General features: G+C 35.2%; 1 protein-coding gene across 1 annotated transcript; it reads right to left on the bottom strand.

Moving 5' to 3' along the window:
• Positions 1-1,960: 1,960 nt before the first annotated feature.
• On the bottom strand, positions 1,961-4,434 carry LOC132303474 (serine/threonine-protein kinase ZRK1-like). The gene is made up of 2 exons (XM_059800741.1): positions 4,207-4,434; positions 1,961-3,313 (listed from the first exon to the last, which is right to left on the bottom strand). The coding sequence occupies exon 2, from the start codon at positions 3,287-3,289 to the stop codon at positions 2,198-2,200; it is 1,092 nt and encodes a 363-aa protein (XP_059656724.1). The 5' UTR covers positions 3,290-3,313; positions 4,207-4,434; the 3' UTR covers positions 1,961-2,197.
• Between the last annotated feature and the right edge of the window lie 13,891 nt (positions 4,435-18,325).

The following is an 18,325-nucleotide window of genomic DNA, read 5'->3' as shown; positions in this document are numbered from 1 at the left end:
TATTTAAATGATAAAATATACACATCGATAGTGATACAATAATGATTTAAAGTTCGAAAGTCGGATAACTTTGACTAATTTATATAAGTAAGAATCGATATCATCGTGACATCAACTCCTACTCATATAAAATTAATTGACGTGGTCTACAATCGGACTCCCAATTAGTACTCATAGTGATAAGATCATATCATTCTACTTATGCCGGTGTTCACACATTTAATTTAATTTAGAGTATTGTTTAATTTTATAATTAGTCAACAATTTTCCCCTTCCAAACAGAATTATCTTCCTTCTTTAGCCATTTCTTATATGAATGACTATTATGCAAATTCGTTAATTTGCATCTTGGTTAATTTGAGTTTTATGACTATTAGACCACTCTTATAGACCGCAATTGATCAGTGATTTTTAATTTTTTTCATATATAAAACAGCTTTTGTAAACATTATATTAAAACAAAATTTTAAACTAATTTATTTCATCAGTGATACTACGCATATATTTTTTCTCCTTCGCTGAGATAAAATGCTTATAAGTTTATAACTTTTTAACTTCTTGGTGTTGTTTAAAGAACAACTTGTTCTTCTTCATGGCGGTTTTATTTATTTTTTATTTATTTTAGTAAATTGGGAATCTCATTTATTACCGATTACACAGTTTTTGTACTTGTAAAATCCTTATTGAATTTTTTCTTTTCAATTATAAACAGTTTTTCTTTTAAATAATTAATATATAAAGGTTTTGAATTATATAAAACAAAAGGCTTTATGACTTTAAATTGTTAGGGAATTTTTATGTATTCTATACAAGACACTAAAAATAATACATCAAATTATATTCTGAGTCAAAACAATGAATAATACGTCAATGAATAGCGCTGAATGGTACATCAGTAAATAAGACATCAATATGAATGACACTAGTATCCGAATGAGCAATATAATTTAAGTAAAACAATTTTTTTTATTTTTTTTGTGACACTAAACAAAACAAATTAATTCAATAAAATTAAGAAAGGAAAAATAACAATAATAAAATAAGAATTTCTGAAAAAGAAATTATCTACTGCATGTGGGACCCCTCTTCTACTTAAAATTCTTAAAGAATAGTGATACTCACACCCAATACTTACACTGAATTATCTAACATGCAGTGAATTATCTAACTAAATATTTTTTTATTAATTATTTATATTAAAAACAAGTAAGTAGAGAATCCTTTCTTATTTGTTGCATAAATAACTAATTAAAAAGAATAGATTTAACAATTCTTAGGTGTAACAATCATTTTCTAATTCTTAAAGGTCTGGTGGAGTTTGAATTCTCTTAGCACCATCTTCAAAGAATTAGTATAATAATTTTGACCTTTATTTGTAGGATAGACAATTGTATACGTCTTCCAAGAAAGAAAAAAATTGTATATGTCAGATATACAGTGGACAATGAAATACTTTAAAAGGTCTAAAACTTTTATTGCCGGACAAAAAATTAATATAATCAAATTGAGTAGAAGTAAAGTTCCAAAAATTATCGAGCTCAATGTCATTCTCCGCAATTTGCAGAGCACATACACGCAATAAGAGAACTCTCATTTGTGGATAAATTGTAGAGTATTGTGGAGAGAAATAAATGATAGTAAAATATTGTAAAGTTTTGATTTCTCGAGTTTGAAACTTTTCCAAACAGAAGATACAACGGGGCCATGGGCCCTATTGGCCTCCCTCAAAAGCGTGGGGTTGGATCTCCATTTATTTATTTATTTTTATTTTAAATTTTCTTTGGCAAGAGAGGCATACAATTTTTGCCCGGGGCTTGAATCTCTCCCCCCTCTTTGAGGATGGGTTCGATCTTCAAAGGGAGCACTTATGAAAGCGTATGGATATTTATACCTAACCCAAAAATGTGGGTATTTATACCTAACCCAAAAAATTGATTCAATACTGCCATGACCAACTCAATACTATAAATAGAAGTCTTTTTTTAGATCTCTAAATGATGTAAATAACATTTGGTCCATATTTAATACACATCCCAATATTCATAATAAATTGAAATAAAATCCCTTTCAATGTAATCTAGAAATAGACATAAAATTTCACACACATATTGGGATTAATGAATTCTTCTTCTTCTTCTTAAAAAACTCGAAGGCATCTATCTCATCAGTTTTAATGTGAAAGAAGCAAGCTCACAATTCAACAAGCATGATGGGTGGTGGGAGAGATTGATTGAAATTTGATAATCCTTCTAATCTCTTTTGCTACTTGCGTCATTGTTGGCCTCTCCTCTGGATTTCTACTATGGCATTTGGATGCAAGTCTCCATGCCATTGAAAGCTTGTATTGATCTTCCAAAGTGATATCTGCTCCCATATAGTTTGTAGCTCTCTCAATAATAAATTGATCAAGTTGTGGCATGTCCTCCTCTTCCAGGAAGGCACCACATGATGCCAAAATAGAATCAATATCTGGCTTGTCCCCTATCATGCTAGGCAATCGGAAATACATAATCTCTTCTCCTGACAAAATTTCAATCAATAGCGATCCGAAAGAGTAAACATCACACTTCTCAGTAGCTCGACTTGTTTGGAAGTATTCTGGAGCCAAATATCCAATAGTCCCTTCCACACGAAGTGTTTCTACGTACTCCTCCCCTGGAGGAATTGATACAGACAAACTAAAATCTGATAGCTTGGCAACATAATTTCCATCTAAATATATGTTTAATGGTTTTACGTGCCTGTGAATGATGGGCATGGACAACCCAGTGTGGAGATACGCCAAAGCATCAGCAACCTCCTTGGCAACCTTCAACCTACAATCCCAAGGTAGTGGCTGATGATGATGATCGCCAAATATATGATCAGAAAGAAGTCCATTTTCTGGATACTCAAACACTAGGATCGGATATTCAGTTTCAAGGCAGCAGCCCAAGAGCATGTGTATGTTGTTGTGGTTGTTTAACTGTGATGCAAACACAATATCATTAATACCATTTTCTATATACTTGTAATAAGACTTGACAAGTATTGGACGGCCATTGGAGGAACCCCTGTAGATCTTGTACGAACGATAATCTTCGCAAAATAGGTGAGAGTAGTGATTGGTTGCAATTACAAGGTCTTGAGCTGAGAAAATTGGGAAGGGATTATATTTTCCATCACATGAATGGAGCAGCTCTTCCAATAACATGCCTCCATTGCGCAACATATTTCTCTCCTTTTCCTCTGAGCCTTCTTCTGAGGTGGCTCTACTTCTCAATTTCGGTATGCTTAATGAGGTGCCCATAAGTATGTAGAAACAGCAGCGAACCTAATAATTACAAAATTAATTAATCTTCAAACCATGCAATTAATTAATAACAAATATATCCTACTCACACTAACCCACCCATCTTATCATCAGTCATCATCAATTTCGTATAACTAATAATATTTTCCTAAATAAACTTATTTATATACAAACTGCCTAATCATTTCCATATTTTATTTATATGCCCCAAACAAGAATATATATTGTTTTTTCCAACTAGAAGAAGTAAAAGTCTAGTTTATTAATTTCTAGCTGCTTACTAAAAAATAATAAACATTTAATACTATATAAATTCATGTCATGTAGTTGAATGGAGAAATTTCACCTTTTGCAAAAGAAGAAAATAAAAAAAATATATAAAAAATTCTGTTTTTAATTATCTTCAAAGCAATCAATTAATGAAAAAATATCCTAAACAATTTACTCACGCTAACCATCTTACGATTAATATGGTGGATTGACTAAATTTTTGTAAAACTAATAATATTTTCCTAAACCAACTTATTTATACAGGAAAAATTTATATTGCCTAAACAATAATAATAATATTAATAATAAAATCGCCTTTAATTATCTTCAAAGCAATCAATTAATGAAAAAGATATCCTAAACAATTTACTCACACTAACCCTATCTTATGATTAATATGGTGGATTGACTAAATTTTTGTAAAACTAATAATATTTTTCTAAATCAACTTATTAATTATACAGGATAAATATATATTGCCTATTTGTGTATCCCAACTACTAGGTATTACGGAATAAATAATTGCACAAATACATAAAGACTAACCAAATATATATATATATATGTACTTCACAAAATCAGATTTAAGAAAGCTAAAGAAATTTTACAAAGGGAAATTAATAGGAAAGAAGATAGATCCCAACCTGGTTGTGAGTAAAGAGTCTTAGCTTGGACACAAACTTGGATCTTTACAAAGTATAAATTGATGAAGATGCAAGACACAGTTTTCAGTTCTCTTCTCTCTAGAGGAAGGAGACCTGGTAGTCAAAGTCTTCCTTCTCTTTTTTCCATAGCAGAAGCAATGCGTGGCTTAGACAATGGAAGTAGGTCCTTCGTGTACTGAGTTAATTTTTAGGCCACATCTTTTCAAAATTCTATAGTATAATAAATGATTTCTCACGAATTAAAACTATACATTTAATGTCCTATATGAATGCCGTATCATCCTCCTCCTCCTTTTTATTTATTTATTTATTTTTTAGGCACAAAGGCCAAGCCGAGGTGGCAGTATAAAGGCATAAGCCAAGCCAAATAAAGATATACAAATCATGAAGCAATACAATAAAATGAAGAACATACTTCAGATTTGGTAAGAAAAACTCTAAAAACGGAAACTACCAAGGGAGAAGAGCAGCAACTGGAGTGACTAAAGGTCAGCCATCAACAAGGCAACAGCTCCGAAACTGCATCCACGCCTCCACACATCCAACCCCGCACAAGATCAAATCAAGTCAGGGAAAAACAAAAATCGACCTAGATCAGAGATCTAGCCGAAGGAAAAACAATAGATCTACCCTGTCGAGTCAGAAACAAATCAAACAAAAGCAGATTTAACCGTACAAAAACAAAAAACGACGTGAAAAACTACATACAGGGCGAACTTATTATGACACGCCGATATTATTAACCTATGAGAGGCATGCAAGGTCACCTCCCCACTCCCATGGAAGGAAGCAGGGAGCAAAATGGAAGGGCTGGGCGGCTGCAAGAGAGAGAACAGTGGGAAAAAAAATGTAGTATTACTCATTTGATGCTTTAAGTGTGTGCACTAATGAAAAAATTCAAATTAAAGTGTTGACATTTTTGTTTAAGGCTTCTGTAAAATATTCTTTTTGAAATTTACAAATATATATATATATATTATTTTGTTCGTGTTTAGTAAAGATTTACGTCGAGATTGAGATCAAGTTCATCGGACGAGATATGTATAACAACTTATCGAAAATTTATGAATAAATTATTTTTTTTAAAATTTTAATATATATTTTTTCATAAATATTTTACGATAACCAAACATCAGAAAATAAAAAAATATTTTCTGAAAAATATTTTACGTCCAAACAAACAGAGTTTAAATCTATAACTTTTTCAAGGAAATAAAATCTGTTGATATAATGTTATTAGAAGAGTGGTTCTAGTTCTAGTGTGTCAGACGAGTGAAACTATCATTTCTACCATGATATTTTAGTTTTAGTTGTGGACCCTTTTTTATTAGGTGGGTCCGGGAAAAATTATTAGGTGGTCCGAGACTACGTGGTAATATAGCCAATCATAAGATGTCATGCAACTAAATGTGTCAACTTTATTCAAGTTTTTTGTTGTATGATATCTCGTAAATGGCCGGTAAAACTAGCAGATAGAACATCAACAATAACCAGAAGCAAAAAAAACCATTTAGAAAAGGCATCCGGAAAGCAAGACCCATATCTATTTTGATAGAATTCTTGTCCCATGGATGGAAATAGAAGCAGACTTGAGAGTCATAAAAAAGAGAAATGAGAGGGGCAATGCAGGACAACTCAAAAGGGTTGAATATCCCGACCAACAACTAACCACCCATTATTGTCCATGTTATGGCGTTGGAATTCAGAGCGAAGAATCAAATTGATTAAAATAGGTGGATCTTGATCCTCACAGTGACCTTTGGTGAGAGAGACACTTTTTGCCCACGTTCAGGCTTGAATCTCTCCTCTCCTCTTTGGGGTTCAATCTTCATAGGGGCAGTTGTGAGCATGTGGGTATTTTCCTAATCCAAAAAATTGATTCAATACCGCTATGATCATATCATTAGAGACTTTTTGTGAGATCTCTAAACGAGATTTTTAAAAATTACATGACTACAAGAGTAGGACCCTTGTATTATAAATTCTCAAAAAATTTCCAATCATCTTCTCAATCACCACTCTCTTATATTTCCTCCCCAAAAAATATATATATATCAATAAATAAAGATAAACTCTTATTAGTTAAGCACTACAAGAATTTATCCTCCAAATATTTTTTTTACAAAAATAACTAATAGAGTCACCATTTCATTTATCAATCGTATAATATAAATAAAATAATTAATTATAAGTCCAAAAACAATAAATAATATGTTTGTGGCCCACCAACGTGGCCTGCCACTTCAGAAATTATTCTAAACCCAGCATAGTGGGGTGAGTTTGGGCTTGAAGGATGTAGGCCACGCCAACCCAATCTGGTATGGCCTTTGAGCTCATGAGTCATGTTGTGATGCGAGCAACATCAGTGCTAGCCGAACAGGATGCACATTTCATTCACATAAATTGCTTTTCATCTTTTAACTAAAATCCTCATACCCCCCCCTCTCTCTCTCTCTCTCTCTCTCAATTGGTACTCACACACATGTTTCTACTGACGTATGAATCCACGACCTCCTTTTAAAAAATTGGAGTCTAATACCGCTAAACCACTGACCCGTTGGTAAATCCTCATACTCATTGACAACTTGAGAAAATAATCTCTATAACCATAACAAATGCAGAATAAGTAATACTCTTTGGACTTTGTTTAAATATTTCTTTGTTCTAAATAAGAAATCCAATATGCTAATGCAAATTATATATATACATTTTTCCCTTGTAACAAAACATACATCTTATTGCTTAAGAAGGGCCAAAAAAAAAAAAAAAAAAATCCAAATGTCAATTAACCTATAGAAAATATATTTCCCAACGACCATTTAGGAAATTTCCAATCCAAATCTTGGGGATGTGTGACATTTTCCAATAATCCCCGCTTGTTTTGTCTCGATTCAATGTCATAATCAATTTATTTGACATATTATAGAGCTTGAGAGATTTAAGGTTCATCAGATGTTCAATGCCCATGGGTATCTCTTCTACCAACTGACAATCCTCAAAACTCAACTTTTCAAGATGAGGCATTGATCCCTTTTCCATTCTCACCCACCTCAATCCCTCTAATCATGCAAGCCATAATATCTTAAACTTCTGGAAACCCGCCGCATTGATACACAATTCCTCCCCTTCATAAGCCCGATGAAGTGAAATTTCTACCACATTGGGCAAATATTGAACGTACTGCAATAGATCATACCTTAACTTGCTATACAAAAGCCGTAATTTCACCTAGTTATGAAGAGAAGTTATCCAAAGCGGCAACATTTCCAAACGTCCCTTCAAATATAGCCGTTGAAGAAACCGGGGAGGAGAAGACAAGTGTTGAATGTCAATGATCTTGTCCTCTTCTACAGAATGTACAAACAATGCGAGAAGGTTGCTCAGGTTTTTCAAGAGAGGAGCACAAAGCCACCCCATCTTCCCTTTTCAACTTTGTAATCCCCAATCTCCTTAGCTGTGTCAGTCTCCCTAGCTTTCCGCTACAATCCCACAATTGTTGTGGTTCACTTCGATAAAACAAAGTTTTTAGAGGGAAGACAAACCTTCTATTCCCAGTATCGCTTTAAAAACATATAAATCATAAATGGGATAAGCTTTACCATAACGATACACCAAGAGATGACGAAGTTGTTGGTGCTTTAGGATCTGAATAGGCAGCTCGGTTTCGTAGGTGCCTTTGAGATCCAAAGTTTCAAGGTTTTCAAGCTTAGAGATGGATTTCGGAAGCATTTTAACATTTGTTCCCCTCAAGCTTAAATACCTAAGATGAAATAGTTTGACAATTTCATCCGGAAGTGTCTCTAAAGAATCACCTCTCAGGTCCAAAACCTTCAACAACCTAACCCACCATTGAATAATATAGGCATCAATGACTTGGATATAGGTTCTGCCACCGAGAACGTGAGCAATGAACGAAGTTGAGAAAAATGATTTGTATGCTGCAAGTTCCCCACAGTATAGTGGATTCATAGACGACGAACTTTTTCCTGCCATGTTGTGCTTTCTTTGCTGACTATTGCAACAACGTTTTGTTCTCTTGACTTTGAAGTAATTACTTCACAGAAAACGTCATGGATGCGACACTCTCTAAGCCCTCCAACATCGTCTATCTTTGCCACTTGGACCAAGCTTCTATTAATAAGCTCATTGGGGTAGCTTTCAGCAACTTCTTCCATTGTCATTCCCCCCCTCCCTTCCACAAATCCTTCCGCGATCCACAATCGGATCAGTCTCATGTGCTCAATCTTGTAATCCTCTGGGAATATACCCAAGTACAAGAAACATATTTTCAGATAGTATGGCAAATCGTAGTAACTGAGAGAGAGTATCTTTTTCATATTCTCAAGTTTGTCTTTGCCTTCTAATTGAGCGCCAAGGCTACGGTAAACCAAATCCCATTCATGCATTCCACTTTTGTTTTTCGTAGCCAAAACACCAATAATTGCCACAACAGCAAGTGGCAAACCCTCACACTTTTTCAAGATAATTCGTGAGAGTTCCTCTAAATGTGGAGGACAGCAGTAGGTGTCTAGGAATGTCTTCCTACAAAACAGAGTCCAAGACTCTTATGGGGACAACGGTTTCATAGTATAAATGTTGCCATGGGGTTCTACGCAAGACATAAAAGCTACACTACCAATATGTGTAGTGAGCAGTATCCGGCTGCCACTATTGTTGTCAGGCAATGCATATTTTAGAGCATCCCATGTGCTTATACTCCATACATCATCATCAAGGAAATCTTTGATTTGTGCTTTCAAGCTATTGCTGTCCATAGTTTCCAATCCTTGAGGTGCTGATTGTTTGGCTTCATAAAAAAGTCGTCGAATCGAGTCTTGGAGAAGCTCCTTGAGATCGAAGGATTGAGAAACAGTGATCCAAACATGGCATCGAAAATGAGTCTTCACCTCTGCATCATCATAAACTTTCTTTACCAGAGTGGTTTTTCCCATTTCCCCCCATCCCCACCACCGATACAACTTTGAGCTCCGGAGCATCCTTCACAAGCCACCCAATCAGCTCCCTCTTGGGCCCGTCCATCCCCACAAGCTCAGCTTCTTCCAGTAGAAGTGCATCACCTCGACGATCACACCACGTGTTGTTGACAATGGTGGAGCTTGATCCATGCTCAGAGATAATAAATCTGTCTTGGTATCTTTGACGTATATTTTCGACTCTGGACTTTATCCCGCGTATCTCAGAAGCAATTCGATGGCGAGCTTTTAAGTTCTTAATAGAACAAGAAATCTTACCAAGAAAACCATACAATCCATCCCCGTGATGATGAGCAAAGCGAAGCATGAATTCATCAAGAAAATCTTCAGTGTCATAAGCAACTTCCCTCACTTGCTTAACCCATACTTGAAGCTGTTGGTCAATCTCTTCCTTTTCATCAGCATCTCTCAGGAAAGCTCTCATCTCCTCCAATTCATTTCCGATGCACTCGACATCTTCCCAAATTCCTCCCTGAAGTTTGGCCTCTTCTTGAAGGAGCGGTGTCAGCTGGTTGAGCAAAAGGTTACTGCACTCTCTGCCATTCTCTCCACTTTTTTTGCTCACTAACATCAACAAAGACAATATTAATGCCAATAAAATCAAGCCATTCTTGGTTACTTTGGATTCTGTTTATACCAGTGAATATAATTATGCTTTGCTTTCCTTCATCACTTCATGTTGTGTCTGTAAATGGCAAAAGTACCCTATTCTTGTTGACAATCAAAGTGATTCATCTCTTTAGACGGTGAATCAATGCCTCTCTTTGAGTGTAAATTAAGTTGGGAATAAAAGATATTAAAAGAGAAGTTGATTCTTTCAGTTTGAGTTTGGCTGTACATGCCACATCCTTCTTAGTTTTCAACATGCAAATAATTCTTATTTGTGGGTTTATATTTGGATAATTCTGAATTAATCCAATTTTCTCGTGAATTTCAAATACTAAAAGTTCAAATAGTTGAAATCCAGAAATTATGAATTTATGATCATTTTTTTTTTTTTTTTTTTTTTTTTTTTTTTTTTTTTTTTTTTCTAATTTAGATTTTTTAAACAGAAATTGATTATTATATTTACTCAAAGATCCAATTTTTTTCTTTCGAACGTTTCAACCTCAAAAAACAACTCTATCTTGAACAAACATAAAACAAAAACAGACCAACAAATCAAATAAAAATAACAAAACAGAAAACAGGCATAGACAGTTGTATAAGAGACAATAAAACAAATTATATTGCAGAAAGTGATAATTGTGTGGGCAAAATAGGTGGGTAATGAAAGAGTGAAAAAAAGAAGTGGAGAATCAAATGAGCTTATTGATGGGCCAAAAGCATTTTAACAGACAGCTTACAGAAAGAATAAAACATGAGTGAATCTATGCTTTGCCTCAGCTTCAGGTTACTGAAGAATAAAGGACTATGAACCCACAGTGGTACAATGAAGTCATAGTACATATACATCATGTAACAGTAGTTTTTTACTGCTCCTTGCTTATGAGGGAGCAATTGAACACTACTACATCATGTAAAACGTAACTTAAATTGTTTTCTTTGTCATGACGCAACGTAATTTAAATTGTTTTCTTTGTCAAGTAAGCTGTAGTAACCCGCATGGTGGTCCAGTCGATAAGGTATCATCTGGGACGAACTGTAAACTTGGACGTTCCTGAATTCAATTCTCACAAGGCGCAAAAACACTCGAGTTTGAATGATGTGTGTGGTTTACAGGTGATTGCACATAACCAAAGTTTGCAAACTATCCGAGAGTCCAAAGTGGCTGGAGGGTGGAAAAAAAACCATCCGAGAGTTCAACGTGGCTAACGGGTCGGTTAATTTTCGTTACCCAAAACCAAAAACAAAAAGATGTTAGCTATGCTTTTAAGCTGCTATTTTTATGAATACCTAATTGTAGACTGAATTTAACTTATTGATTACATGGAATCACAAGTGGAATCCATTCATGGATGAGAAATGAAAGCTATGCTATTTTATGAGAGAACCATCCAAACTTCTCGAAAAGAGTTTCAACTTCGAGAATGATCATTTAAGCAGGTGAGATTTCTAGTGGGACTCACATGGTACTCATGTCATGCAATAAATGAGTCCATGCTATTCAGATGTTCCTCTTAAGTACATTTCACATTAATGCAGTTGGAAGTGTCCGACTATCAGTCACTGTATCACGACTCTTAAATTAAAGACATTCTAAATTTAAGATCTTTCATTACAATCCACCTTTTAAATGCAAAGCCGAAATCTCGCTCCCTGAAGCAAGATGGAAGAACTAATGTGCAAGGGACTGCATCTATGAGTAACTTAGTTTTCTGGATATTTTTTTTTCCCTAACATACTTTTCTTGATTAGAGTTGGTGTTGATGGTGCAAAAAAGCTGTGCTCCTATTGGTAACCATTGAAATATACAAAATAGTACCAATATTGATGTTGACTTTTTTTGCATATATGATAATTAAGAATAAACAGGAAAAAGATCAAGAGATGAAATAATTGCAAGGAAGAAGATCATCTCCAACACAATTGTTTTTCTATTTTTATGGGATTTAAGCAAGTTTTATGTGCCCACACCCTCAACTAGAGGTGTAAAAACTTTAAATCATATTAGAGACCTAGATTCAAATTCCGCCTAGATTCAGTTATTAGGGAACAGAAAGATGAAAGAATCAGGATTTAATTATTCTATGTGAAATTTTTTTGTAACTAATTACAATTTTTCACAGTAATTATTTAGGTATATATATATATATATATGAAAATCTCCTTTTGTGCCCATCCCTTATTTTTTCACAGTTCTCTACTATTAACAAAAAGGTGCCTGGGAGAATGTTTGTTTACCACAAAGGGCTGGTGGGTTAGGTCTTTCTAATCTCTTCTTTTTCTTTTCTTTTTTTTTATCCTAAGGTGAGGGGAAACTCGAACACAGGCACATCCACTTGGGGAGCTGGCCGCTCTACCAACTAGGTCACTGGGTAATGCCCCCTTCCTAATCTATTCTCATGGAATAGGATTGTGGTCATGAAGAATTTTTGGAACATCATCAATTCTAAGCACAACGTGCTATGGATTCAATGGGTGAAAGCATACCTTTTGAGAGGTAGATGTATTAGGGAAGTTCACGGAGGAAGCTTCTCCAACTTAGGCCAGCTGTTCAGCCCCTTCTCAAACTCAAAATTGGTTTGACAGTTGGTGTCATCTTGGTCCACTCCACCAAAGAGTCTCTGCTCAGCAACTTGGAGACTCCAATTTTGATAGTAAGACTGCGGTGAGCTCCTTCATTATAGGGTCATCATGGTCCTTTCCAGCCACCATTACCACAATCTTTCCACAGCTGCAACCATTAGCCAACCTTCACACTCCATGTCTACACAGGGAAGACAACTTCAAATGGACCCCCTCACCTTCTCGGAATTTCTCAATTGCGCAAACCATGAAACACTGAAACCAGCATCTTCCCTCATTACCTTGGCCACATCTGGTATGGTCTAATCCCTCAATTCCAAAGCATTGTTTTACTCTCTGGGCACAGAAGATGCACATCCCTCTTGAATACACCACTTCGTGTCCTCTGCAACAACGAACCCGAATCCAATGACAAACCTTTTTTTTCAAATGCTCCTTTGTGGCTCCCTTGTAGTCATTTTTACAAGCACGTTGTGGGTTCTATATCCTTCCGTCATCCCGTACAGAGTTGATTGCTTGGAGTGCTCATCATTGGCGAGGGAACTCAACAAACTGCAATGCTTATACTTCGAGACTTGCTCATACATCCCTTGCATGTCTACTATGTCTGGTGTGAGAGAAATCGCAGAATTTTCAAAAAGAAAAAGCTATCTACAAATTCAGTTCTTCACCGATCCCTGGAATGTCTTGTACTCATTGATTCTCCGATGGCTGGACGCCATTGCCAATGAATGGGAGCTTTTGTCCTGTGTTATCCGTCCTCCGGCAAGACCACCAGACCATCCATTTTGAGGAACCATGGCTTCCACCACCGTCTCTGTAACCGGATTTGGGGAATTATAACTATTCCAACGGTTAAATCCAATTGAAATTTTGCCAGATGGGCTTGGGCTACCTTTTGGGGTTTGGGTTATGCTGTATTTTAGGTTAGCCAATGGCTAACCTGATATAAATGATTAAATCTCACCCGTGTCAAATGGCTAGTACTGGAAGCCCTCCAAATTAGAAGTTTTCTTTTTTTAAAAAGGTTAACTACACATATCATTAATGTATGACTAACCTGTTTCAAATCTCACCCGTGTCAAATGGCAGGTACAGAAAGTCCCCCACTTAAAATATTTTGGATAAATTAGGTGCAGACCTCCTGAGATTAGGTTATTTTTCACCTATATGAAAATTTTGATATTAACTTTCACTTACATCCTAATTTGCTTTTTGGCCTTTGACACATGTGAATTGACCTGTTTACCCTTAATTTTTTTTTTAATACACAAAAATCTATAATTCTAAAAGACAAACACGAAATGATATCATACAAACTCTCTGTATCTAACACAGAACACTCTCTCTAAACCAAACACAAACCTAGCCGCCTTTCTTCTTTGCTATAGTTCAGCTACCACCGATCGACACTCGAAGACGCGCAGAATATCAAGCTCTTCACAGGCTAAGCCAAGGTATTAGAAGGATGACGTAAAGGTATTCACACCCTCAAAATCACTGAAGTCCAACCTGCCGCCGCAATTGAATTAGCCATAGTCCCCTTCGATTGATCTACCAACGTTCTTTTAGCATCTCTCACTCCGAGCTTATTCTGTTGCCGCTATCAATTCTCTCTCTTGAGTCGTGGTCTTCTTTTGGATTTTGTCATATAAATTAGTTTTGACAACTCAAGCAAATGTTAGAACTATTTTTGACGAGGCTTTGGTGATGATGAGGAATAATAGTGATTATGTGCTTATTGCTGTTGTGGCAAATTGAAAGTTATCTTAAAATATATTTAATTTTTTGACAAGGCTTTTGTGATCGAGGACACTAGCATAGTCAGCTTTGCTTTGGGTTCCAGATGCTGTCATTTCTTGGTTTGCCTATGATGCATTTATCTGTACGTATTATTAGACATACTAATGATGATTAGGGGCGGAGCCAGGATTTTATTTCAGAGGGGGCACAATGCACTTGGTGAAAAAAAAAAAAATCAATAAATATGACAAATACGAAGTATAATTTTTTTAAATCAAAAGGCAAATAAGAAAAAAAAATAGTTGTAAAATAATATACTAAATAAATACTATATATATATATATATATATATATATATATATATATAAATATAATTTTTTGTTGATTATTTAACCTTTTCTGCTCATTTTTCATAAAAAGAGCCATATTATTTATCCTAGTAGGAGGATTCACAGGCCAACTCAAAGGATGGTGGGACAACATCCTCACTCCAGATAAACGACAAGCCATTCTTAACTCTGTCAAAACAACTCCTGAAGGAACAATTATCAAAACAGAAGAAGGTGCAGATATAGAAGATGCAGTTGCTACTCTCATTTTTTCTATCGCCAAACAATTCCTCGGTGACCTCTCAATTGTTAAAGACAAGACCTCAGAAATTCTAGCCAACCTTCGATGTCACAAACTTCAGGATTTCAGATGGTACAAGAATGTCTTCCTCTCAAAGGTCCTCACCAGGACTGATTGTAACCAAGCCTTTTTGAAAGAAAAGTTCATCGCTGGACTCCCCAATCTTTTTGCTGAGAGAATTCGCAAGCATTTCAGATCAAAACACAATGGCCATATGTAATACCCCTAATTTAAAAGGATAGGTTTGGAATTTATTTTATTGTTTACATTATATTTTTATTTATTTAACTATGAATTGATTTGTTTTAATTGAAAATTTGTTTATATTTCAATGTGAGTTTATTTTGTTTTATGTGTATGTCTTATTTTAATTTAAATTGTTCATTGCTGTGGTTTAATTGCATTTAGTTATTTAATAGATTTAATTGTAGTTTTCCTTTAAGTGGGTTAAATTAGTTATTTTAATTAGGATTAAATAATTGATTTAATTTAACTATTTAGGTGATTTAATCTAATTTAATATAATGGTTAATTATTTGAATTTAAGTGTTAATTATTTTCATTTAATTGTTGTTTTAATTAGGGTTGTGTTTTTTTTTAAAAAAAGTCATGTTATAGCCGCCGTAGGAATCTAAGTAAGTTGGATGGGACGGTTAGGATTACAGTTGGGTCTTGCATTAAGCTAGGGTTTAGTAAAATCCTATAAATATATGTGTGATGTTTGGTTAGGGTTTTAGGAAAAAATAACAAAACCAAGTATACGTCTGTGGAGGCAGAGGAGGAACAGAGGAACTTTTGCAGTAGGAATCGCCGGAAAACTTAGAAGAAGACGTAGAGATTTTTAAACAAAGGTCTCAAAGGCAAGTTCTTCTCTTTATCCTTCCCTTTTGGCTTGTGTTTTGTGCACCTAGATAGTCTCTAGGGTTTAATCAATTAATAATTGGAAGTTATGTGATTAATATATGTTATTGACGATCTGTTTGTTTTAAAATCAAATCTATTTAAAATTCGTGCATGTCTGTTTCCAGTTTTGTTCCTTTTAAGCATGATGAGTTCTGTTGTAATTTAGTTTACTGTACTGGCTTTTAGTAACTGTAAACAAATCATAGGGATGTTAATGGGATGTTCTAAGACCTTAGGTACAGTATTGAAGAGGAACAGAGGGGATGGAATAGAACTGGGGTTACAGATTAGTTTCAGTGTTGTTCTTCAACAATGCTAGTTTAAATGGCTTTGTTTAATCTCTGTAATTGATTTTAAATTGTTGTGAACAAGTCATGGAGATGATATTAGGTGTAAATAGGACTCTTAAACTCAGTATTAAAGATGAACAAAAAGGTTGGAAGAGGCCGGAGACGGAAAAGACAAAGCAGAAGGCAGTTCAGGGCTCTCAAGAGGGAGAGAGCCGGCTCCATGAAAGAGGGAGCCGGCTCTAGGAGTAAAGAGCTGGCTCTAACCCTTTTGAGCCGGCTCCATGTTGTAATGGAGCCGGCTCCATGTGAGTTTTAGAGCCTGCTCAATGTTTTGAAAGAGCAGGCTCTCTAATTTTGGTGAAATTCGGATTTTTCAGCTACTGTGTGAACACTTGGGGTTCTAGAATAATTTTGAAACTTTAATGGGGGTTTAAATAATTAGTTTAACATGTAATCAAAGTCTTGAATTGCATAAAATACCCTCTTTATATTAATGGAATTAACAGTGCGCTAATTAACAACTTTGCGTGCAGTTATCGGCTGGAAGGTAATAAATTGTCTAGTTTTAATTTGACAATTTAGGATGCTAAAACATGATTCTAAATTAAGTTTTAGATGCATGGAGAAGTCTTTTAGTTAATAAATCAGACTTATGGATTAGTGTACGGCCCTGTGTTGAAAGGAATAAAACAGAGTACAAATACGCAACTTAGTACGCTGTTACCGGATGGAAGGAACTAAATTGTTTAGAATAATTTTAACAATTTATTGGACTATAACATGATTATGGAATGGATTTTAAATGCATGATAGAGTCAATGATATATTAGATTTGATCTATGCATGTCTGGATGTTTGTTGTTGAATTATGAAATCATTCCTTACAACTATATGGTTTAAATGCTTGGATTTAATTACAAATACTTGGATATTGGTTTTGGATTATAAATCACTAAACGATTATATATATATTTGGAATTTTAATTGCTGAATTAATAGATTCTGTCAATTACATGGTTGTGGAGGATGGTATGAACCGGTATGGGACGGTGTCATACTAGGGATGGTTTAGCTCAAAACGCATAAACCTAACCTATTGGATTTAAGGGAAGGATTGTAAAATATTGAATCCTAAACCTTGTTTAGTCAGATCGACTGATTAAGTTAAAAGACTATCTGGATTAATTGTGTTTGTGTGTAGTCGGATCGACTGATTAAGTTGAATGACTACCTGGATTAAATGTTGGTTATGTTTAAGTCAGATCGACTGATTAAGTTGAATGACTAAACTGGATTAAAATTCTTATGTCAATTCAATAAACAATAAAATGGCATACCTTGGGTTAGACGGACTTTATATATATGTTATGGCACCACGATATGGGCATGAGTCTCAGAGTCGTTGGTTAGGGAGCGTATATGCATTGGGATGCATAGCTGGATATGATGGTTGAGGTGTACCCTGTTAGGTTTAGGTATTCATGCCCACCTTTGGGTGCGTTTTTTCATGTTGCCTTCTACTCAGGTTGAGACCCCATTATAGTCCAGTGAAGGTCCTATAGTGTGTATATATATATATATGGACTAGATAGATATTGTGAGGTATTTAGGTGTATCTGCGTATCGGGTCACTGTATGGATTGCAGTTAGATTAGAACTTGTTCGTGGGCCTGACCCACTCTTATTTTTCAGGTATCGGACGGTTCCAGGCTTAGGCTTGATCGTGCTGTGCAGGGATTATCATTCATTCCACCGACGACGTAGGATGTCCTTCCATATTTTAGTATTTGGTTTTATGTCAGTTGTTTACGTTTCAGTTGAGATTTTTATTTAGGGGTCCACTAGATGGATTCCCGAGTTGTAATTCATGGAAGTTTTGGAAGTTGGATTTTATTAAGTTTTATCAGGCTATTGAGGATTTTATATTAGTATTCTGTTCAGCTTTTACTAGTTATTCTTATTTCATTTTTTTCATCTGTGCTCGTTTTAAAATACTTTAATTCTTTGATTTCCCTCGGGTTTGGGCCTGGGCCTGATCAACTCATGTCTCGGATCCGAGGGGTATCACACCATATTCCTTATGACTCCCTCACCTATGGTGACATCATCAATACCATCACAGCTGAAGGAATTGCTCTTTGCACCGATTTCAAACTCCAATAGCAAATCAAGCATGAGAATGCCACTAGCAGAAAGGAATTAGGAACTTTTTGCCAACAATTCGGCTTCGAAAACCTAACCCCTCCTTCCAAACGAAAAAGTCACACCCGCTACCGAAAGCCTTTTCCCAAGAGATACGTTTACAGGTCACGGTATAACAAGAACAAACCCTCCTTTGCGGATAAATAT

The sequence above is a fragment of the Cornus florida genome, unplaced genomic scaffold, assembly GCF_030987335.1.
Source record: "Cornus florida cultivar Cherokee Brave unplaced genomic scaffold, ASM3098733v1 CherokeeBrave_3.0.0_Hap2_Chr04, whole genome shotgun sequence".
Lineage (NCBI taxonomy): Eukaryota > Viridiplantae > Streptophyta > Magnoliopsida > Cornales > Cornaceae > Cornus > Cornus florida.
This window is presented reverse-complemented; position numbering and strand designations above follow the sequence as displayed.